The sequence below is a fragment of the Pangasianodon hypophthalmus genome, chromosome 26 (genome assembly GCF_027358585.1).
Source record: "Pangasianodon hypophthalmus isolate fPanHyp1 chromosome 26, fPanHyp1.pri, whole genome shotgun sequence".
Classification (NCBI taxonomy): domain Eukaryota; kingdom Metazoa; phylum Chordata; class Actinopteri; order Siluriformes; family Pangasiidae; genus Pangasianodon; species Pangasianodon hypophthalmus.
The window spans coordinates 14,889,974-14,913,559 of record NC_069735.1 but is presented as its reverse complement, the minus strand read 5'-3'; the positions used below and the strand labels follow the sequence as shown (position 1 = coordinate 14,913,559).

At 38.8% G+C, this 23,586-nt stretch overlaps 2 protein-coding genes across 4 annotated transcripts; both read left to right on the top strand.

Annotated features, from left to right (window-relative positions):
- Positions 1-2,496: 2,496 nt before the first annotated feature.
- commd1 (copper metabolism (Murr1) domain containing 1) lies at positions 2,497-11,509 on the top strand. Its single transcript, XM_026932393.3, has 3 exons — positions 2,497-2,710; positions 3,954-4,241; positions 10,472-11,509. Exons 1-3 carry the CDS (start codon positions 2,513-2,515, stop codon positions 10,577-10,579), a joined length of 594 nt encoding a protein of 197 aa, XP_026788194.2. The 5' UTR covers positions 2,497-2,512; the 3' UTR covers positions 10,580-11,509.
- A 1,305-nt stretch (positions 11,510-12,814) lies between these two features.
- Positions 12,815-23,232, top strand: b3gnt2a (UDP-GlcNAc:betaGal beta-1,3-N-acetylglucosaminyltransferase 2a). 3 transcript variants are annotated; one of them, XM_053230177.1, is made up of 3 exons: positions 12,815-13,110; positions 15,169-17,811; positions 19,118-23,232. In XM_053230177.1, the coding sequence occupies exons 2-3, from the start codon at positions 17,682-17,684 to the stop codon at positions 20,353-20,355; spliced, it is 1,368 nt and encodes a 455-aa protein (XP_053086152.1). In that variant the 5' UTR covers positions 12,815-13,110; positions 15,169-17,681; the 3' UTR covers positions 20,356-23,232. The 3 variants fall into 3 exon arrangements, with proteins under 3 accessions (XP_053086152.1, XP_026787444.2, XP_053086153.1); XM_026931643.3 differs by lacking the exon at positions 15,169-17,811; XM_053230178.1 differs by lacking the exon at positions 12,815-13,110 and having other exon boundaries at positions 17,669-17,871.
- Positions 23,233-23,586: the final 354 nt, after the last annotated feature.

The following is a 23,586-nucleotide window of genomic DNA, read 5'->3' as shown; positions in this document are numbered from 1 at the left end:
TCAGAATTAAACGTTATTACTCTAATGAACATAAAATATCTCCTAAACATATTAATAACATATATAATCTCATAATCATGTTACAGAGAGTAAGTGAGTTACACAGAGGTGATTCAGTCACAAGGACACTTCCTTCATCTCTCATCAGTTTTATTACAGGAGTATTGCTACTGATCAAAAGACATGATCTGCGTCAACAGGCAGAACACTGATAAGTGGCAGGAGTGAAAAAAACAAATCTTACGAGAAAATATGAGGCACTATTTCCACAAATATCATCAGTGGTTGTGACCTTAAAAGATCATACAGTTTTTCTCGATTGCTAAATCACTATAACCAGGCTTTTGAACTAAAATTTCAAAACCATAACGCCATTTATCAAAAAACACCCCCAATTCCCTAAACTCTAAACACTACTCCCCTGTTTTTACACACGAGTCAGATTTGTTGAGCTGTCACTGCAGAACTCTACACACAAATCCCTTAATTTCTTATTGCGTGGTCATTTTGAAAGCACTAGCATACAATACTGTTCACTCAAGTCAGCACATGTTGAGCTCAATTAGCGCACAATTCCCCAGGTGAAAACACTAAGAGTCAAAACTGAACACACATCAATCAGATCCTTGAATAGATAGATAAAAGGGCCCGAATCTGTTCATTGAGTTTTGAAACAATGGATCCACAGAGAAATGAAGGAATAGGTGGAGGAGGGAGAGGAGGAGGAGGAGGAGGAGGAACATAATTGGCCATCGGGCTACCGTGAATGTCCCTGGTCAGTGTGGAGGGAATGTCACTATGTGCGCAGCCATCAGCCAACGAGGGGTTCTCCACCGCCATGCCATTCTAGGACCCTATAACACTATGCTCCTCCTCACTTTCCTTGACGGTCTAAGAGAGCGTATGTTCCAGCTGGACCACAGGGAACCAGCACAGCCAGAGCAGCCTCACTACGTTGTTGTTTGGGATAACGTCAGCTTCCATCGCGCTGCTCTGGTTCATGACTGGTTTACCAATAACCCGAGGTTTTTAAACACCTTTCTGCCTGCATATTCTCCCTTTCTAAACCCGATAGAGGAGTTTTTTTCAGCATGGCGGTGGAAAGTGTATGACCGAGAACCTTATATCCGTGTTCACCTCCTCCAGGCCATGGAAGAAGCCTGCCTAGACGTATCAGTAGATGCGTGTCAGGGGTGGATCAGGCATGCAAGAGGATTTTACCCCCGCTGCCTGGCTAGGGCCAATACAGCCAGTGATGTGGACGAGATTCTCTGGCCTGACCCAGACCAAAGACGGAGGCGGAATAATTTTTTTTTGTGTGTGTGTGTGTGTGTTGTACTGTGTAGTACATGAATGAATAAAAATATATACATTGGTTGTGTCTTTTGTGTTCATCATGTGAAAAGGTTTTTTGGGGGGGGGGGGGGAGGGGGGGGGGGGGAGGGGGGGGGAACCACAAGCAACATAACTTACCAGTTTTGGAAATAATGTTTTGAATTTATTGCACCAGTGTGTAAGACTACGCTGTAGTCTGTGTGTTTTTGAGGGCTTGTGTGTGATGTCTGAGGGCAAAGTTTGGTTTTTCAACAAGAGTGAATGGTTTTGGGTGTAGAGCTTCATTTTGACCTGAAAATCGGATGATTGGGGAATTGGGTGAGACGTTATGGGTTTGTGTTTACTGTTTTGAGAATACAAGGCTTAGTTTCAAGAAATGTGTTTAAGCAATCAAGAAAAACTGTAAATTACACTGAAGTGAAAATACAAATCATCTAAAGTAATAGTTAAAGATGAGAAGATGAAAGAGGAAAAAATAAAAAAAGAAGTAAAGAAAGAAAAAAGGAAGAGGAAGACAGAGAGATATATAGAAGAAAAAAGGAAAGTGGAAAATGAAAAGAAAAATGGATAGATATAAAGAAGGAAAAAAGGAAAGGGAGAAAAGAAAAAGGAAGATGGAGAAATAAATAAGACAAAGGAAAGGAGACATATAAAGAAGAAAATGGAACAGGAAAAAAAGAAAAGAAATATAGAGGGATGCAAAGAAGAAAAAGGACAGTAAAAAGGGAAATAAAGATAGAGAGGTATAAAGAAGAAAATAAAGAGAAAAGAAAAATGGAGAGCTATAAAGCACAAAAAAGAAAGGGAGAAAAGAAAAATGGAGAGATGCAAAGAAGACAAAAGGAAAGAAAGAACGAAAGAAAGAAAGAAGGAAAGAAAAAGGAAAGAAAGAAAGAAAGAAAGAAGGAAAGAAAAAAGGAAAGAAAGAAAGAAAGAAAGAAAGAAGAAAAGGGGAAAAGGAAAAGAGAGGAGGAATGAATGTAACGAACACAGAAAGAGGACTAAAATGCGAAATAGAAAGAAGGACACGTGAAAAACTAAAAGAAAAGAGAGAAAAGGGAGAATGAAAAAGAAAAAGAAGTGTGAGAAATAACCAGCATGAAAAAGAGGGGTTGTCCAATCACATAGCGACACACCCTGACGTAAACACGCCCCGGTCACGTGATCTCGGGGTCACATGACTCTCCGGTCAACAGCCAACATGGCGGACGCCGAGGCTGTGAAAGCGCTGAGCGGTTTACTGAATGGAATCGCGCAGAGGGTTTATTACGGGAACTCGGAGATCACGGAGGAGCTGCTGAAGGATGAGCTTTACCCCGGGGTGCCTCAGGAGGAGTTCCGGGCTCTGTACGACAAAATGAGGGGCCTCTTAAAGGTATAAACTACAGGTTTGAAGCTAACGGATTTAGCCGCAGGTTGGCTAAGGCGAGCTGTGTTAGTGATGATGCTGAAATGATAGCAGTATTCTCCTTCAGCCTCCAGTATAAACTACACTGACATGTGTTTCAGCTGAGCAGTGTTTACTTGCTAAAGAATGAAGGATGCACTGCACACAGCAAGATCAAGACAAGACCAGTCCAACACCAAAACACTCCTAAATACACTGCTGTGCAGGACCAGAGCTACTCTAATATTAAGTAACACCATACAATATCATACAATATCATACATTATCATACAATATCATACAATATCATACAGTACACATCTAATTCATCAGAACTGAAATTCACCTGAATCTTTTTATTCACCAAATCACTCTCAGTACAGTCATTCATTCATTCATTCAGGCTGGTGGTGGATCCAGAGCCTGTCCTGGGAACACTGGGAATGAGGTGGGAATACACCCTGGATGGGACACCAGTGCATCACAGAGCACTACACACACACACACACACACACACACACACACACACACACACACATATACACACACACTCAGTAGCCAGGTCACCTTCTGCAACGTTTTGGGAGGAACCCGGAGGAAATCCACAGGGACACGGGGAGAACATGTGAAACTCCACACAGACAGTAACCCGAGTTCAGGATCGAACCGGGACATGGAGCTGTGAGGCATCACCGCTTCCTGCTGCTTGTGCAAAACAGTTGACTTGCCAGGAGGATCGCCCCTTTGTACCGGGCCAGGCTTGTTGAAATGTTTTTTTTTGTTTTGTTTTTTTTTCGCTGAGTATAGCACAATCAGAGAGATGTGTTTGTCCTAAATTTTCATTTGGTGAGTTACAGGAACCTAAAGGCAACGTAGCATACATAGTTGTCCTTAAAAAAATAAATGCTTATTGAAGCTCTAAAATGTTGTGTGCTTCAAACATTAGCTGCTAGATAGCAGTGCTTAGTTTTCTTTCATCCCACTGGAGTCTGTATGGATTAAATTATGTTGAATGACTTCATCCAGTTTTTATTTAGTATATTTTTTTTTTGGGTAGGAGCTCGGCATGGGATTGTGGGCCATGTGGAATTGTGTGGAGTATTTTATTTTTTGCTACTAATAATGGTTAAGTGATGTCTCAGAGCTTTTTTCCCTTAATGTCTCCAATAAAGCAGCAGTAAAGTCTATAACAAAAACTCCTCTCCTCTTCTTCCCTCTGTCCTGTGCTCAGTCTGTAGCTGTGGCGGATATGGACCAGGCTCAGCTGGAGGCGTTTCTGACCGCTCAGACGCGTAAGCACGGCGGCGGCGGTATGACCTCGGAGCAGGCGGCGGCTCTGGCGCGTTTCTGGAAGGGGCACCGCGCCCGGGTGCGAGAGAGCCTGCTGGCACAGAGCCGCTGGGAGCCTGCGCTCAGGGGGTTGAGCTGGAGGGTGGACCTGCAGACCGCCACCAGCAGGGGGCAGACGTCCAACAGCCCTGTGGCTCTGGTGGAGCTCGAGCTGGGACGGAACGGCCAGGTGAGAGTCAAAGAGTTTAGTTTTTGAATTAGCTAGTCTTTTGTCAGAAATGTTGGTCCTTAGTGGCATGTGAGGAATCATTTGGGGTTCTTTTATAGGAAAATAATCAACAATGGGGTTGTGATCCACCATGACATGAGGCGTTGTTACTGCTACCTCATCAGCGTTTATGGTTTTAGTAATAAAAATAGTTGCCTAAGAATATCAGTAGCAAGTAGTTGAACCGTGTTGTGAAGCATGCTGCGGCACTTTGGTGTATGTTTATGAAGCTACTTCACTTCATAAAAACACGTGTGATTGAAATGGCGGAGCACAGAGAAAACAGTACGACCTTCTCCACAGTACGCAAACACCTTCCAGTACATGCTGCCATAACTTGTGTTTTAATGTGAGTAATATTATCATTCGTTTGTGAGAAACAGTGGAAGCGTGATCCCCCTGTACTGAGATTTTCACCCTTATCTGCTTTTCTAGCTGTATCACACTTTTTATGGTCAACTTTCTCTAATCTTTTATGGTCAAGATTAGTCTGCAATATTAATATTTTCTCACCTCAAAATCAGCTCATGTCATGCAGAGCTGGGCAGCGAGTGGCGATGTTGTTTGAATCAATTAGCTAGTTAGAAGATTAACTATTTTTCCGACCCAGTATCGCTTATAAACTGCTGTATGTCCTTAGCATACACAATCTATATTTCTATGTCTTCTGGATCGGGTCATCGAGTCTCCATCCTGCTTTCGGTTCACATCGAAGTTGATTTTAAAAAGTCGACTCACTGATTCCAGGCAATGAAAACTATGAATCAACTGCAGAACTCTGGAGTCGATTCCACACACTGAAAATGATTCGCGCCACACACACACACACACACACAGAGCAAGCAAACTTAATTTCAGTGAGGGGAAGCATTTATTTTGAAGTTGTCTGTATGTAATTTGAACAAATCAAGTAGTTAATAGTTAATTAATGAGTTCTGTAGTTGTGTTGATTAAAATGTTGCAAATGAAGTTTTTAAATTTTTTTTTGTATTTAATACATCGAAAAATACAACTGATTGATTCATTGAAAAAATAAGCGTCAGGTCAGTCGAATATCAAAATAATCTTTAGTTGCAGCTCTAGATCATTTTTACAGCAATCTGTCACTGTAATTTATTCAGTAACACTTTTTACCACAGATAGTTATGTTTATTTTGTATTTTCTTGATTCATTTGTCAGCTTTTCCGCTAACAAACTCTCTCATAAATACAGGCATGTATTTGAACGCTAATAACGTCCATCTTCGATGCTGAACACTTCCATAAATGGCCTTGAAACAGCTCTCTGTGGTGATCATAAGACAGAGACTGTCTGGAAGAAGAAAACACATGCTCTGTTTATTCATTTCTTGTCCCATGCCCCCACTTCCTGTTTTGTATAGTCTGTACGTTTGCGTAATGACACTATGGTCAGCACTTTAGCAAAGATAGTTTAGCTCTGCATCTGCTGAATTAGAGAACTTCTTAAACATCTGCAGTGCTTCTCACATGGCCTCGTCTAAAATTTCATTCAAGTGCAGTGTTTGTCAAGTTGAATATTTTAGTGAATCAGATGATCACATCTCACTTCAGTATCACGCTGTATGTTCATTTAACACAAACTGTTTTCGGTGGACAGCGCAGCCTGTGTGAAAATGTCCATACAAGCCCCACTGATAGGCCTCTATTGATGCACGGCTTCAGTGGGAGTCAGTCTTAATGTGGGTGGGTTTCTCATAGAAAAAAAAATCTCATCGTTTATTGGACATTACCTCCTTATTATGATTGGAGCTCTCTCAAAAGGGGCAGAACCTTGTGACCAACTGCAAAACACTGACACGGTTATGACCATGACTGACAAATGACTCAAATCTAAATATTTCTGCGCCAGTCAGACTCGCTGAGCGCTCGGAACTGCACTAGTGGTCAGTAACCGGTCCATAACTACTATAACGTTATTTTATCTTCATCATTTTTAAAAATTGTAAATAAATTGTAAGAATAAAGTCATGCTCGATTATTTGTGTTCGTTTAGGAATTTTGTTGTTTATGTATAGGTCTAGCTAGCCAGCTAGTCACTGCCATCGTCGGTGCTGTTTAGCTAGCTTAGCCCACAGTTTAGCTGCGAGTGCATGTGCTGCTGGACGTGCTGGTCTGCTGAAGGACAGCTGTGCTTGCCCTATTTCAAAAACCACCAGCCCTCGCTGGTGCTGCTGTGACAAGACCTGCAACTTTGTGTGACTAAACATCCAGACAGCTCAGGAAACTCACTCAGGAAGTTTAGCCCACTGCAGGGTTCTACCACAGCTTCCTCTTGTCTGTCATTGCAGTGAAACTTTCAGCATACACAGGCGCGTTTCCTGTGCTTTAATGCGCTCACTTTAATTTTTAAAGTTCCAGCATGTAAAATGTTAAAAAAAAAAATTTAGATTTTTAATCAAACATTCAACAGAATTGAAATAAAACATATAGAACTGTGATAAAATTCCTTTCAAAACACTAGCTGAACAAACTAATGAGAGCGACCTGAGTGGGCGTGGCCTAATGTTGTAACGCTGCTGTGAGTATGAAAGTCAAAGGTGCAGTAGGTGAGATTTGTCTCTAAAGGTTAAGTAGGTGGAGTTGAATAAGATTTGAATTATTTATTTTTTTTTTTTTAACTCACTGAGATTGCCCCCCCTGCCCCTTTCCCGCCCATGTACATAAAGCTCCTCCCCCAGAATCTACTGCGGTTCAACTAGAGTTAGCCTGCTAACTAGTGTGAGCATTATCGAGGACTAGTACGACATTACTTTCAAGCATACTCCTTCAACTCCCTCGCTCTCCCCTTCTGTATTCTCATATGTTCAGTTTTAATTCAGTTTTAATTAGATATTTATTAATCATATATCTTTTAATATTCTAATGCTCTACATAGGATTTTCTTGCAGTAAATGATGCATCCTTTGCCATTTATCTTTTTACTGATTTATATAATTGTCATTTTGTAAAGCACTTTGAATGGCTTTTTGTATGAAAGGTGCTATATAAATAAAGATTATTATTATTATTATTATTATTATTATTATTATTATTAAAGCCGAGTTATAACACTATAAACACACAAAATTTGGCTGATGATTTATGAGGATGGTCAAGAGTGCCTTCGCTGGCCTTTTTTTCTTTGTAATTAAAAAAATATATATGTATACTTATACAGTCAGATCCGGAAGTATTTGGACAATGACAGAGTTTTTGTGATTTTGCCTGAAAATGGAGGTACTTTGCTTAAAATGGCTGTAATTCCTAAATGGTAAATGCCATATTTTTGTGGAACCTCTTAAAATAAAGCTGAAAGTCTACACTTCGATCACATCTTGATTGTTTTATTCCAGATCCATTGTGGTGCTGTATAAAGGCAAAATCACAAAAACTCTGTCGTTGTCCAAATACTTCCGGACCTGTCTGTACATAAATATTTGGTTTGTTATGTAAAGCCGGCCATTCGTTGGACCTGTCCAGGAGCAACTTTGCTAATTCTGCATCCAGCTTCATCAGTTTCACCAGTAATTAATTACTCTGTCTTGGAAAAGTGCTGCCGTTTTTTCTGGTTTTACTGCATTTCTTGTTAAGTTGGGTATTTTTGGGAGTACAGCGTGATTTTTTTTTTTTTTTCCTCATGGGAGAATTATCTGGTTGTGTAGGGCGCTTGCCGATTTCAGACTGAGATGTGGGCGGAGTGAAGAGACATTGGGGAATGTCTATAAAATGACTGACAGGAGGCTCGTCCATCCACAGACAAGCACTACAGACCATAAGGCAGTTTCAGCCAGGTTTCCTCAGCCATATAATACACTTTTGCTGAAGCCACGGCTTAATCCATTATTCTTTTATCATGTTCTACATATTTTCCAGGTTATTTGTCTTGGTTAGAAATGTAAAAACATCAGCTATTGCACCTTTAAGTATGAAGTGAAGTGACTTGTGGCCAAGTATGGTGACCCATACTCGGAATTTGTGCTCTGCATTTAACCCATCCAAGTGCACACACACACACAGTAGTGAACACACACACACACACACACCGTGAACACACACCCGGAGCAGTGGGCAGCCTTTTTTTTTGCTGCGGCGCCCGAGGAGCAGTTGTGTGTAAGTATGTGAAATAGAGTGTGTTTTCCATGAGCAGTTTCTTTTGGGGTCTTGGATTCTTGCAGTAGCTGGTCCACTTCCTCTATATTCTTACACCTCTGGGTGTTCCTTCCTGCTCATCTGTGCTGGCTTTATGTGCATGTGTGTTTCTGTAGCTCCTGTTCACAAAGACACACACACACACAAACTGGCATTTACATGTATGGCATTTGGCAGACGCCCAGGTACAGAGCGACTTACAATAGTGCTTTGAAGTCTGTCAAAAATACATTGTGATACTGGCTCACTAGGTCACAAACTAGGAATACCATCAGTCCAAACCTCTGTTGGGGAGGTAATAGACAAGTGCTCAGACATTTTTTTTTTTATTGGTAAGTGCTAACTTCAGTACTTTATGAAGAGATAAGTCTTTAGACTGCCAGTGACTCAGCGGTTCAGACATCTAGGGGAAGTTCATTCCACCACCTTGGTGCCAGAAGAGTGAAAGAGAAGAGGCGAAAGTCACCCACACGTGTATATAAGAGTGACGAGAGGTACACTTGTTGCTAACGTTGCTTGAGAATGGAGAAATTAATCAGCGACAGGGTGGTGGGGTGCAGAGCTACCAGAACTACCAACATGTACTTTTTGTCCAATTGTATAAACAGTCGTTCCATCCCCGGCCTTTTTTTTTTCTCTCTTTCTCTCGAGGTGTCTCATGTCACTAAGACATTTTCAGTGAAATGAAATTTTTTAAGCTTTATTATTTCACAAGCCTTTTTTTTTTATGTGTTTCCCAGCATTACAGCGTTTCCAGATAGGGTGAGTTGTACGCAGACACTCCCCGTAGTCCAAGTGAGACTCTGCTGAGTCACAGCCACATTTTAATGATGATGATTTAACTCGCTGTTTTCATCCCTTACAGTGTTTTTTTCCTCCGTAATGCTGAAGGAGCCATTACAGGAAACTCGGATGCATTAGCAGCATTAGTATCCATCAAGGATTCAAGTTTTATTTCCACTTTATTTTTTTTTTCCTATCTGCACATTAGACATGTTTTATCAACAGTGTGATCTCAGTGAGACAACACACAGAACACAGGTCAGACTTTTTTACGAGTGAAGTCGTCATTCTGTGGAGTGTGTAAACACTGTTCCGTTTCAGGAAAACTGCTGTACTGCAGAACTGTTTGGGTCTTTTTTTTTTTTTTTTTAAATAAATGCTTAAAAATAGCATTTGTATTTTAATTACTGATATAATGTTCTAACACATCAGTCTGTAGATGACGTCAGTATTCACACTGGGAAAGTTACACGTATTCAGAGTCGGGTTACGCACGTGCTGCAGTTCATTTTCACACGCACTCGCCTTGACGTCTGGAAAAAAAATCAGGGATAGAAAATGTGGACTGTCAGATGTAACATGACATAACATAAAAGCAAGGGAATATAAAAATAAAAAATAAAAAAGACTAATATATAATTGAGAAGATGGCAAGCATTAAACTAAAAATCTAATCTCATCTAGTATGTTACCAATATAGGCCACTTTATTAGGAACACCTGCATGCCTGCTCATTCATGCTCAGTATCCAATCAGCCATTCATCAGATACAGGTAAAGAGCTTGTGTTCTTCTGCTGTTGTAGCCTCAAGGTTCGACATGATGTGCATTCTAAGATGATACTGTAAATACTGAGATTCGTTTATTGATATAAAACTGTCCATGTTTACACTTCATTAATATCTCTCTTTCTCTGAACATCTCTGTCTGTGTCTCTCTCTTTCTGTATCCCTCTCTTGTCTGTCTGTCTCTCTCTCTCTCTCTCTCTCTCTCTCAGGACTCAGCTTATTATTGTGTTTAAATTAGTACATTTATGTGTTTGCCTAACTTTTTTATTTATGCATTTATCTATTTATTTTTTATTTATCTAATAAAATATTTAAGTCTTTAAAGTATTCATTATTTAAAAAAAAATCTATTTTTGCCATTTGAAAATACTATGGTAGGCACATCATGACTGGTTAAAATAAAGGACTGTCAAAAGTCAAAAAGTATCTCTCTATCTCTGTCTTTCTGTCTCTCTCTCCCTCCCCCTCTCAGGAGTCAGAGTTTGTGTGCTTGGAGTTTGATGAACTGAAGATTAACCATGTGCTAAAGAAGATGGCTGAAATTCAAGAAAGCATTGACAGTGTGGTGCACCACAGCTAGAGAGAGCGAGAGAGAGAGAGAGAAAATGTGGGCATGCGCGTGTGTCTTTGTGCACTTTGGCTTCAGTGATTACCACATTGTTGTTTCATACTGAACTTCCTCATGAAAATGCATTTATGGCCTTTGTAAAAATTCCTACTTTATATTTATATCATGTCCAACAGGTCTGTGATTCCTACCAGCAATCATGTTTATTTAATCTGATGTCACTGGTAGAAAAATGGTTTTTTTTTGCAAGTTACTCATGGAAGAACATTTGGTAACATGTAGTAGTCAAGAAAGGTAGTGCTGCAACTTCTCCACCGTGAGGATACACTGTGCCGCCTCAGATGTTCCAGCTGTTCCTCAGAGACGCTCTGCAGTGGACACATCTGTTTCTCATGGCAGCTTGTTCCATTAACCGTCTCAGATATCTCCTGCACAGCTTCTGTGTGTCTGGGGCCATTTAAATGTTTTTGTATTATTATTATTATTATTATTATTAGACATCTAGTTGAATCAAATAGGCATTTATTAAAAAGCAGGCAGTTGCTGTGATATAAATATTTAATGTCAGCAGGGGCCATGAACAAACAGGCAAAAGGCCACAGCTTCCAAAAACATAAACTCCATCAATTATTTAACAGGAGTGTTGCTTCAGTGAATGGACGGTCAGGCTCCAGTAACAAAGGCCTTACAGTGTGCTCACTATCATGTCCGAGTACTTTACTGCTCTGTTCATGCTCTATTTGTGAAATTTTGATGCTAATGGTGGACGTTACAGAAATGTACTGATGAAATAGATATACAAAATAAACATGCATTAAAAGGAACTACTTTTATCATTATCTAACGGTGACCTTTGTAACAGCCGTTGTTTTGTGATGAACAATGTGTTTGAATTGAAAAAAACCCTGTAAAATAAAGTGTTAAATAATGTTTGGAAAAATGCAGGTGTGATTTAATTTATTATTATTTTTCAACACAACACTCAAGAGCTAAGGCTAGCTAGCAATGGCAAGTGCTAAGTGACACGATCAGTGTGTAAATCCAGCGTACAAATTTGTTTTACTCAAATAAGCAAAGATTGACTTTTAAAAGTTTTAAAAATCAAAAGAATTCATATTTTAGAGTATTAGCAATTCATTTTATTTCTAGAAAAACTACAGCAATGAAATGATGAAAATAAATATCCAAAACAAACGTCTTAAAATGGAGTTGCTAAAAAAAAAAGCTAATTTTATTATCATTGTTTACTAATGATCTTTTGTAACAGCTGTTGTTTGATTAAAAGGAATGTGATGAACAATGTGTGTGATTTGAAGACCACAAAAATTGAGATGTGATAAAGTTTTTAACAATTTAAAAAAAAAAAAAAAAGAATAAGCTAAGTTGCAAACCCAGACATAAGCTAACAGATGCCTGCTAATGTCATAGCTAGCTAGCAAAATCAGGAAGGAGAAGTGATGCAGCTCTACACTGTTTTAAAAAGAGCAATTTGTTAAAATATAAAATAATAATAATAATTCACACAACATATCAAGCTAGTGAAACCTAGCTAGCAAAGATAAACCTAGCTAGCTAAGTTAAATGAGCAGTGTGTACATGCAGGATATAAACTTGTTTAGCTTCAATAACTGAAGCTTAACTTGTTGAACTTTTTGAGAACTGATATCAAATGATGGCTAGTTTAATAGATTATCAGTATTTCTGAGTTTTTAAAACGTTATAATGACATTCTGTCTGTTAAAAAAACATGATATAATGTCAGAATAATGCACCACAACAATCTAAAGAAAAAAAAAACAAGCTAAGAAACAAGGAAAGCTCCAAGTAAATTGACATGTAAAGCAATTTAATATGAATTAGCTTGATATATATATATATATATATACACACACACACGCACATATACACACAACACCTTAAAATTATATATATACACAATCAGTGGCACAATCTTATATATATAAGATTGTGCCACTGATTGTGTTTGGCTAAAAACAAAGGGAAGTATTAAAAATGACATAATGACAACTTTGAACATGTGTCTTGGGACTATCCAGTGATTAGATATTAATTTAGCTATTATATCCCTATTATTAGTTATATTATCAGATAATTCATGTAGGTTCATTTCCCTTTCTCATGTATGTTGTCTGATTTGAGCCTTTTATTTGTTACTTCCGCCTCCGGGGGGCGTAAATATAAAAAAAGCCCCGCCCACTCAGGCTCCTAACGCGTTTTGACATTTCACACAGTTTGGTGCGGGAGTGTGCGGGGTGTAAGGCTCTCGACCATTTCCTTCCATTTAAATATCGAGCTTCTTTTTTTTTTCTCCCCCCAACTGAACAGGTTGTACCCTGGAGGAAAGTCGGAGCTTCTAAACTGATCAACTACCAATAATCATAATATAGTATTAATATGAATATGAATAATAATAATAAGAGGGAGGAGTAGAAGTTATTGGAGCGTTTTGGAGTCATTGCGCTTAATTATAACGGGAAAAGAGGCTCTATGATGATGTTCTGAGACTGGAAATACAGCATAAGGTGAGTAGATGAACTGCTTTAACTAAAAATCAGAAAAGCAGAAAATCTGGAGATAATGCTTACATATTGGTGCTCATGTGTATTATGAATCTTGAGTAGACCTTGCTTGAGAAGGAGAGAGAGAGAGAGAGAGAGAGAGAGAGAGAGAGAGATCATTTGTACTGAATGGAAATCTCCTCCATACAAACACTATTTTTTGCACACCTTTGGCATCAGAAGAGATAAGAGTAACAGGATACTTGGGTGCACTGGTGTGTGTTGGTGTGAAACCACAAGTTTGGCATTTTAAGTATGTGATGGTTGATGTTTGACTCCTCTGTCAGTTCATTTGCCTTTCTATTCTGTCCTCCAGTGCGTGTCTCCTAGTCTTTCAGGTGTGCATACACAGCTGTGTGATTTCACCACTGCACAAATCTGCATGTTGTTACAAATCTGCATATTGTTTTTTGGACATTGTCACAAAGCGGCAGCAGCAGCCTGTATTTGTCACATATACATTACAGCGCAGTGAAATTCTTTTCTTCACATATCCCAGCTTGTTAGGAATCGGGGGTCAGAGCGCAGGGTCAGCCATGATACGGCGCCCCTGGAGCAGAGAGGGTTAAGGGCCTTGCTCAAGGGCCCAACAGTAGCAGCTTGGCAGTACTGAGGCTTGAACCCCCAACCTTCTGATCAGTAACTGCCCCTTTACTGTACAGAGCAGCTTTACAGAAATATATACATTATAATTGTATCCCTAATGAGCAAGCCAGAGGCGACGGTGACAAGGAAAAACTCCCTGAGAGGTGTTGAAAGATGAGGAACTGTGTACTACATGGTCAGAAAGTGCAATTGTGGTGTCTGGTCTTTCACGCGCTTCTGAGTGCATTGCTTTTTAATCATGTCACTGGTGTCCCGTGACATCGTGTTGGTCGTTTGTAGGTGTTGCACAGGGTCTGAGTCTCAGGGCATTTTCACTTTGCTCCACCTGCTCCCTGATATTTGTTCATAAACCTGGAAGTAACAGAATATCCTTTTATTTTAGTTGTTATATATAAAAAAATAAATAAAGTGCAGCTAAAAAAGTCCTGCAAATTAGTCAATTGTGTTAGCTTTATATGATGATATGGAATGCAAAACTTTAACTGTTTATTTATTTATTAAAAGAGAGGGAAGGTCTAGCCTGCCTCTCTTGGAGAAAATGTCACCTGGTCTTTTTCCACTTTGTCCACTTTGGGTGAGTCTGTGCCCACTTATTTTGTCTACGCTCGTAGACTGTTGTGTGTGAAAATCCCAGGAGCTCAGCAGCTTCTGGCACTCACAACCATGTCACGATCAAAATCCCATTTTGCTCTGCTGACACATGATTGGCTATTGGATATTTGCAGGAACGAACAGGTGTACAGGTGTTCCTGTTAAAGTGGAGACATGACTGGACTGTGAGCTGAATTTTCCACACCAAACCCTGCAGAATAATCTGAGAAGATGATTGTTTTCATCAGTGGGACACCTTTTGTGATTGACAGGAGAATCAGCCTCAAAGTCGGCCTTCTGATTATCTTCTGTTGTGACTCTAAGAATCAGTGTGTGAGATCAGACTGTGTCACAGAGTTAGCAGTGCAGATAGTAGACCCGACACAAGATCCTTTCTTAGGTATCTTATGAAGTCTGTGTAAGCCTGCGTGTAAGCCTGTGTGTAAGCCTGCGTGTAAGCCTGCGTGTAAGCCTGCGTGTAAGCCTGCGTGTAAGCTCTTTTATATGATGATTTATATGATTTTGTGGGATTTTTTTACTACCTCTTCCTGGCAGAATATACTAATAAGGAAAGGGGATTGGGTAAAACTGGTGCATACATACAGGGACAATAAAGAGCACTGATGATGGGCCATAAATATAAGTAGTGCAAAGTACAAAGGTACAAGATTAAAGGTTTATAACTCTTGGTGTAAATGTTCTAGCAGCGTTTAGCCCTGCCCAACCTGTCTTTCATAGATAAAAGATATCAATAGAAGATTTAATTTTTGTCATCCACATCAGGTTCTTTGCTGGTAACAAATGTTTTCTGGTGGATTATTTTAGACTTCTGTGGAACCGAGCGCAAAAATCAGCACCACGAACGCTTGAAGAAGTCAGAAGCGAGTCTGGGGCTGATTTCTTTCTCACCCAGACTGTTGATTCCTGCAGCCTTTCACTGACAGACACGTGTGAAATATAATCTCCCTGTTTTTCCCACAAACTCCGTTTGGAGGAGAAGCTATAAGTGTTTAAGCACACATTGTCCAATCAAAGAGCAAATGACACAAAAAGACAGATAATAAAGAAGTTTATTGTTTTTGCAGCTTTTCAGTTGAACAGTTTCAGTTCTGGTGTACAGAGGAACTTGCAACACTCAGAACTGACAGAAATAATGAATGCAGCTGCCTGTCTTTCTTTAAATATGTGTGTGAGATCATATTATCACTCCTATTCTGTCATCAGTGAGACCTTGTTATACAAAGCAATACTTAACCCTAATAGTTTCAGTGTCGAGGTATTTATAGATTTTAGACTTTAGCCTTCACATCTGATATCACCACCAGTCCCTGACGCAAGGATCCAAATATTTGAAATATCTTGAATGTATAAATATGTCTAGGCAAGAGGCACAAACACACTGTATTTTGGTCAGTGGATATGGATAATATAATTTTTTTTAAATTTTTTTTTTTTAAAGTCCAGTTAGAGTTGATTAGTGAGTGTGTTATATGTTTTGCCATCACTAATTAGCTTATAAGTAGTTACATGTTTCATGTTAAGCAATATCATGTACAGTAACATTCAGATCCTCTTCTGTGTTACGTAAGAAAGGAAATAATGTGCTCATAAAATCATGTGTTGTGGTGTATTTCAAGCCCAGCGATACACTCCGACAGAAACGTCACAGCTCTGGACTCTTGCAATATTCATAACCGAAGATGAAACTTGACCTGAATGAATGAAAACCTTCACAGCCAACATTTTACAAAAAAGAAAAAAATGTTGGATCTGAATCACTGATTTTTTTTTCTTTTGTTATCAATTTTGGATCCAGATTAGAAGCAGATTCTCATAAATATAGGCTGAAGACAACTTATTGAGGATGGATGAAGTTTTTTCTGTAATCAGTGGCTAAAAGGTCATCTGATATTAGGTGACTATAGTCATGACCATAATGTTGTGAAAGTTCACTTTAATGATTAAATAAATTACTAAATACAGTACTGTGCAAAAGTCTTTTTTTTTTTTAAAAATACAAACTTTGTTATAGATTTTTATTTTCTGACTTCTACATTATTGATTCAGTACAAAAACACTTTAGATTCCAAACATGAGTTTTCCAGGACAGAATGAAACATTACAGAAAAATGTTTGTATGTCAGTAATAAAGCAGCAGATTCCATAAGAGACACTTTTCAGATAAAAACATAATGAAGGCTGCTGGGTTTCGCTGCAGAAATAAGAAGCGAGTCGACAGTCAAAGTCTCCAGAAGAACTGTGGCTGCTTCTGCAAGATGCTCAGTAACACTTCCAGCTCATTTCCTTATAAAACTGCACACACTGTAAGTGAGACTACTATTTTATTTTTAAAGCGAAGGATCGTCACACCAAATATCAACTTTATTTCACTGATTAATGTTTACTGCTCTTTATAGTATTTTTTAATGTAGAAAGATTTAGTTTCATTATTTTTGAAGGCATCTTTGCACTACAGTATTTCTTTGCATATGCTTAAGACGTTTGCACAGAACTGTACGGTTAATTAAAGATGAAAAGTGAGTATGGCACTCCTTTCTGTACCTGATACATTACTTCTGTTCTACTTTCACAAAACCACACTGCATGAAAGGACTCTGAGTCATCTATAGCTTTACACTGTCCACAAAAAAACCCCCCACACATTAAAAGCTAAAAAAATTTAAAAATACAAATAAATTAGAGAAATACCTACAAATGAATCCTAATAAATAAAGATGTATAACATAAATAAATAACACAGTAGATTACATAGAACAAAAACACTGGAATTGCATACAGAAAGAAAGTAAAATTAAGTACAGTAAATAACAGTATAAATTTACAATAAATAAAATACTGTAGAAAAAATGTGTTTAAAAAAATCCTGTCAGCATGATGATATGAGTAAATAGTAAATAACTAGGAAATGTTTCTGTAATGTATGATTTGATATGAAGAATTTAGATTTCACACTGAGATATACACAGCAGTGCAGAGTGTTTCTCAGGGTGTTGTGTGTGGCTATATGTGTGACCTTTATGGCTTTCTCTCTATCTGTCTCCGAGTCTGAGACACTGAATGCAAACTTATAATAGGTATCATGAGGTCACCAGAATCAGGGACACATGACACTGCTCTGCTCTGGATAGAGACAGATAGAGAGAGAAAAGACGTACGACGTATGAGACGAAGAAAGCCAAGAGATAAGCAAAATATCAACACCAAGGCCGTGAGACAGAATGGGTGATTACAGAGATAATATCAGTTAATAGCGTGAGACATGGTCAGTTTAAGGAGAAGAAAGAAAAGAATGAGAGATCAGGAATGAAAAACTTGACATGCAGCCGGTCGTGCCGTCTCCGCTCTGGCCCGAACTCAGCCTCACTCTCCAGCGCTTTGGGTCCAAGTGGAGAATCTCCAGCTCGCTCATGGAGCTCAGCATCGGGCCACCCTGCTCCAGCTCCAGCTGTGAGTAAAGCCAGCTGTGTCAAGAGAGAACCGCTGATGATGTCCATCTCTCGCTCTGAGGTCTAATTGTGTTTTTGTGGCTGTGCTAACCAGAATCATGTCCTTTGCTTTGTTACTAATAATTTGAGATTTGGTGTTGTAGCGGTCTCTTGTACGGATCGAAGTCACCGCAATGGTGAATCATAATGTCGACAATAAATGTCAGCAAATTTCTTTTAAATTGTTTAATTGAAGCATGAAACGACAAAGCTTGACAAGTCCTTTCAGAAATGAAGCTGTAAAATTTCCAGACTCCAGAGACTGCACAGATTCTGGGCTAATGCTTTTGGCTTTAAAAAAAGGCAAGACACTAACAAAATTTAGCAAAACAGTCCAGTGTGAATTATTTACATTATTTACATTACATTTACAGGGTTTAAGAAGATGCTACGTAAGTGCATTGTGGTCTCTGTTGAAAAACATATCCTCCTCACGCTAGCACAAAAAAGGCAACAGTTTGAGAATACCATAAAGCTAACTCCCTGTTACATTCGAGCTAGTGTGAGAGTAGCACAGCAAAGGAAACAGTACAAGTTTTTTATTTGTTTATTCATTTCTTTTTTTATAATCCCACAGTGGCAATGCTAGAGTTGCCACTCTGGGAATAAGCCTTGCCACACCAACTCGGACCAACACTCAGCCAAATCTCTTGAGAATTAAGAGCTACACAGCCTCCATTAGGCCAATACAGAGAAGTCATAATGAGGCTATTCATTTTGTAGCAAGAATCAAATCAGATTTTCCACAAATGCAGTTTTGTAGTTCTCGGTTGTGCCACGTCTTAGAGCGCCCTGCCATCTTGCTTCAACCTGGACATGCTACTGATGAAATCGTAGCCAAATTTTTGTCCAAGGCATAAACATAATAAATGACGCACACGTGTTGAGAAATCAAACCACTGCCACTGTAGAGCCTTCTTTATTGACTCTCCACTTGTTCTGGAGCCTGCTCTAAATCTCAGGAAGAGCTGATCTCAGGTCAGGGAACATGTTTTATGGAACTCAGGTTATCTGAGAGAGACATGAGGCGCTGCACAGTTTAAAGTGTTCCCTGCTTAATATCATATTGCATCACAGAGCTGGGGGTGTGAAGGGTCAATTTATTTTGGGCCAGCTCACATATGTCAGAGCAAGGAAACAACTGTACAGTGCTGTGGGGACTTTACAAAGATTTTAAACATTAAACTGACATTGATATGTATGGAAAGAACTAACTTATATCTGTACTGCTATGTAGTAATAATATTTTGATGAAACTGTTTTCCTAGGTGGAATGCGTATACCCAGGATGCATGCCAGCTGGAGGAGAACCAAGCTCCTTGGAGTGATGATGATTGTCAACTTTCTGATTTACATTCTGGTGGAGATGACACGGAGTTATGGCAAATGGGACCCCACGAAGCCCCACATACCATCTGAGAAATTCTGGAAAAAGCCTGAACTCAGCAAGGCCTTTTGGAACCGCCAGCAGCAGCATGTTAGCTACATTCACAACCCACTAATCGTTCCCACCAGTGTTGGCACCACCATCGTGTCCTTCACAGAGGCGACGCAGTCCTCCAGTCAGCCGAACTACACAACCAAGACAGACCATTGCAAACCAGACTTTACAGTGACCACACAGATTAAGGATTACAGTTCCCTGCCTCAGCGCTTCAAAGATTTCCTGCTGTATATGCAGTGTAGGTCGTACCCGATGCTAATAGATGCTCCAGGTGTGTGTTCTGAAGCACCTTTCCTGCTGCTTGCTGTGAAGTCCCTGACGCCTCATTTTGACCGGCGCCAGGCTATCCGGGAGTCCTGGGGACGCGCTGGGATCCTGGCCAACCACCGTGTAGCCACCGTCTTCCTCTTGGGCAAGACAGGAGGAAGTGATTACTTCCCGAATGTTTCAGCGATGCTTCATTACGAGGCGTCGCTGCATGGAGACCTACTTCAATGGGACTATCGCGACACGTTCTTCAACCTCACACTGAAAGACGTGCTGTTCCTTGAGTGGATGGCCGAGCGCTGCCCCTCAGCTCGCTTCATCTTCAAGGGTGATGATGACGTCTTCGTGAACACCCGAAGCATCCTGAGTTTCCTCAGTGGACTCTCAGAGACCAAGGCACAAGATTTATTTGTCGGAGACGTGATCAGTGAAGCTAGGCCACACCGGGACAAGAGGCTAAAGTACTACATCCCTGAGAGTGTATTTGTTGGGCCTTATCCACCATACGCAGGTGGGGGCGGTTACCTGTACTCTGCTGACGTGGCGATCCGGTTGAGAAACATCTCTCAGCAAGTCTTGCTTTTTCCCATCGATGACGTCTACACCGGGATGTGCCTGCAGAAACTTGGCCTGGTGCCCGAGAAGCACCAAGGATTTAGGACTTTTAACATAGAGGAAAAGTACAGAGAGAGTGCATGCGCCTACCAAAATTTAGTGCTGGTGCATCCCAGGAGTCCGCAGGAGATGATTAAAATCTGGGGTTGGATTAGCGACCCTGGGCTGAGGTGCCAGTGAGATTGGACAGTGGTTAAATGGACAGTGGTTAAATGGACTGATGATAAATTTAGTTGCTAGGGTCATAAAAGTCTGATGCTGGATCAGCTGCTGGTCTGGATGTTGTTGTAGAGGACCAACATCTGATTAGATCCTGATCTTCAGAATTTCTGGTCTTCAGTTGTTATTATTATCTCCAATCTGTGACCCATGACTGAACTTCAGATGAGTGCAGGATAGGATTGCTAATATCGTATCGTCTGTCAGGTATTCCATTTGAAACTTTTAAGTGAAAGAGTTAGCGGGCTAGTAGCAGTGCACTTCTAAGAGCAAGCACTTCAGCCTTGGCTCTCAACTTGTGCAGCAAATGTCTTGCTTCACTCATGTGGTATCAAACTGCTTTTTTAATATCTTTTTTTTTAATTATAATTTTTAATATATTTTTAAAGTAACAGTTACAAACCTAAACATTTACACTTTTATGCAGATTTATTTACCTGATATTCAGTGTTAATTTATTTTTATACACATTAAAATAACATCAAACTCATTTTTATACACATTATATAACATCAAACTCATTTTTAAAGGTTTATTTTTTAACAATTTATAATAATTTCAAGGGAGATTCCAAGAAATCCAAGACTTTGTCATGTGCTTGCCTTTTTTGTTTATTTTCCTGAGCACTTTTTATCTTCTGTTGGCTCAGGGGGAAAAAAATCATTTGATAATTCTCATAAATCTGCTTAACAACTAGCAAAATATATGATCTGATATCTGCCTAGCAATGTGTCTGTATCAAACTACACATTTTGTTTGGAGCTCAAGCTACACGCCTAATGTAGCTAACAAGCAATCTATCTTACACAAAGTTGTTTTAAAAAGTACAAGCTCAGAATATTTTAATAATTAAACACTATCTGCCTGTCACATTACATTGTTACAACCGAAGACTGTCATTTGAGTACATTAATTTAAACATAACTAGCTAGTTAGCTATCAGCTCTGTAAGACAATTTATTACAAACTGAGAGTTGTCACCGCATTAGCTAATAGCTAAATAGCAAACTGGCCTGGTAATTAGCTAATATCATTTGAGGAAATAAAATATTAAATAAAAGGAGTTATTAAATAAGTCACAGGCATTCGTGCTGTAGTTAAACTAGTTCAAAACTCGATCGTAATCATTACAACGGTACAATTCTGCGATTAGGTCTAGTGGGCACATCGTGCTAAGGAAATTCTGTTTGTCCGAGATGGCCGCCTCGATAACATTTCAGTGTTCAGCTACACTGTGAAGTTTTGTACATATTAAGAGATGACAGGAAGTCACACTGTGATCGGAATCAGCTCGGCAGTCTGTATGACATCAGTGAACTACTAAATGTGGTTTGAGAAAGATTTACAGATAGGATTTTGTGTTTTGAATGCTTGGCAAACATTCCTTTGATTTCGTTTTTCAAGGTAATTCACAATTTAACAGTGATTTTTTAAAAAAAAGATTTTAATTATTTTTATGATATGTAAACTACAGTATTGTCTTCTTATAATGATGGATGTTGTCATCATAGCAAGCATAAGGGCTATATGATGTAAGCAAAATTTGTTGGTAACAATCAGCAAACAGTACGTTATAATCTGTTAACTGGAACGGGACTTTGGAACAGAGATTACCTCATTAGTCTGTGGAAACGCTCATGATACTTTGCACGTTTGAGGTTTACAAATTTTATTGTAAAGCTGCGTAAGGATCCTAAATTAATTCAGATTGGTCTCAGACTAGATCTGGACTTAGATCAATCTCCACCCAAGTGCACTGTGTAGGGACCAAAAGCCATAAACTTATTGTCCTAAATAGTGTATTAATATGCGAAGTATGGAACAAACTTAATAATTTATATATTGCTAGTTCTGATGTGTGTGTGGATAAAGAAATTGTTTAGCCTTTTTTTAAATGTTATTATTTAACAGTTCGGACATTTTGAATATTGTTGTATTTATGCATTTTTATGAATTGTGTTCATGTGTTTATGTGTGAGAGAGATTCTGTTTATCTCTGTTTTAAACAAACTGCATTTCACCATTTCAGGATTACATTATATCAATTTTTTTCATTAAAAGAAAAAAATCTATATATTTTTTCTGAACTGCTGTATTAAATTGTAGTATTTTAGTGTCTTGTTTTTTTTTTTTTGTTTTGTTTTTTTTTGAAAAAACCTGCAAAGAAATGATAGCAAGTGAAAATATCTTGAATATGGGAAAATTCAACAAATATTTCTTATTAAAAAATTATTTTACATTAGATTTAGGATTGTTAATCCTGGTTTTAAATTGATTAAATTTGTCTTATTTTATTGACAGGTATTTTTCCTTCTTTCCAGAAATAAATGCTTTAAATTATAGCAAATTAATAGAACAAGACTATTTCAAGCTTGAAATTATTAAAAGAAAAATCTAGAAATTGGTTTAATAATCATATATTTACATTCATTGCCATTTTCATTACAACTGGAAATAGGAAATACTTGATAAATTTGGCTAGTTTCAAGATATTTTCAGTTGTAAGATGTCATTTTATTTGCATTGTGTTGCTTTTGTGTTTATCTTATACGATAACGTATCTTTTTATGTCCTTTTAAACCATGCAAAACTCAGTCACTGTTTTCAGCAGTAAATTACACATCACTGGAAACGAACGCCGTTTTATCCATCCTTCTGTTTGTCTCAGCACGCACTTGTCTGATTGTTGATTTGGTGCGTTGTGTCATTTGTAACATTTTTGGTTTTGCACTCGAAAAGATAAAAAAAAAATTCCATTGTGTACTTGTGTTTGTTAATATATCTTTCTAAAAAAATGAAAATATTATCATTTAAGGAATAAAAGCAACATGGATATTTCTACAGTGTGAGTATTTAATAAGAAATACTTGGTTATAGGAAAAAAAAAATCAAGACAGGGTTTGGGTTTCCTCCAGGTTCTCAGGTTTCCTCCCAGCTCCCAAAAATGCGGGAAGGTGGAACAGCTACACAAAATCGCCATTAAGCGTGAGTGTGTGTGTGTGTGTGTGTGTGTGTGTGTTTACAGTGTGATTACTGTCATCTAGTGGGCAGGTGAGTATAATTACTGTCGATCACAGCAGAGCACTTTCACAAACACTTCCAAGGAGAACTTTCCAAAAGTGTGTACCATCATGCAAAATCCCCCCTTACTGAAAAAATATGGAAAAGGAGGCAGAAAAAGTTTGATTTATT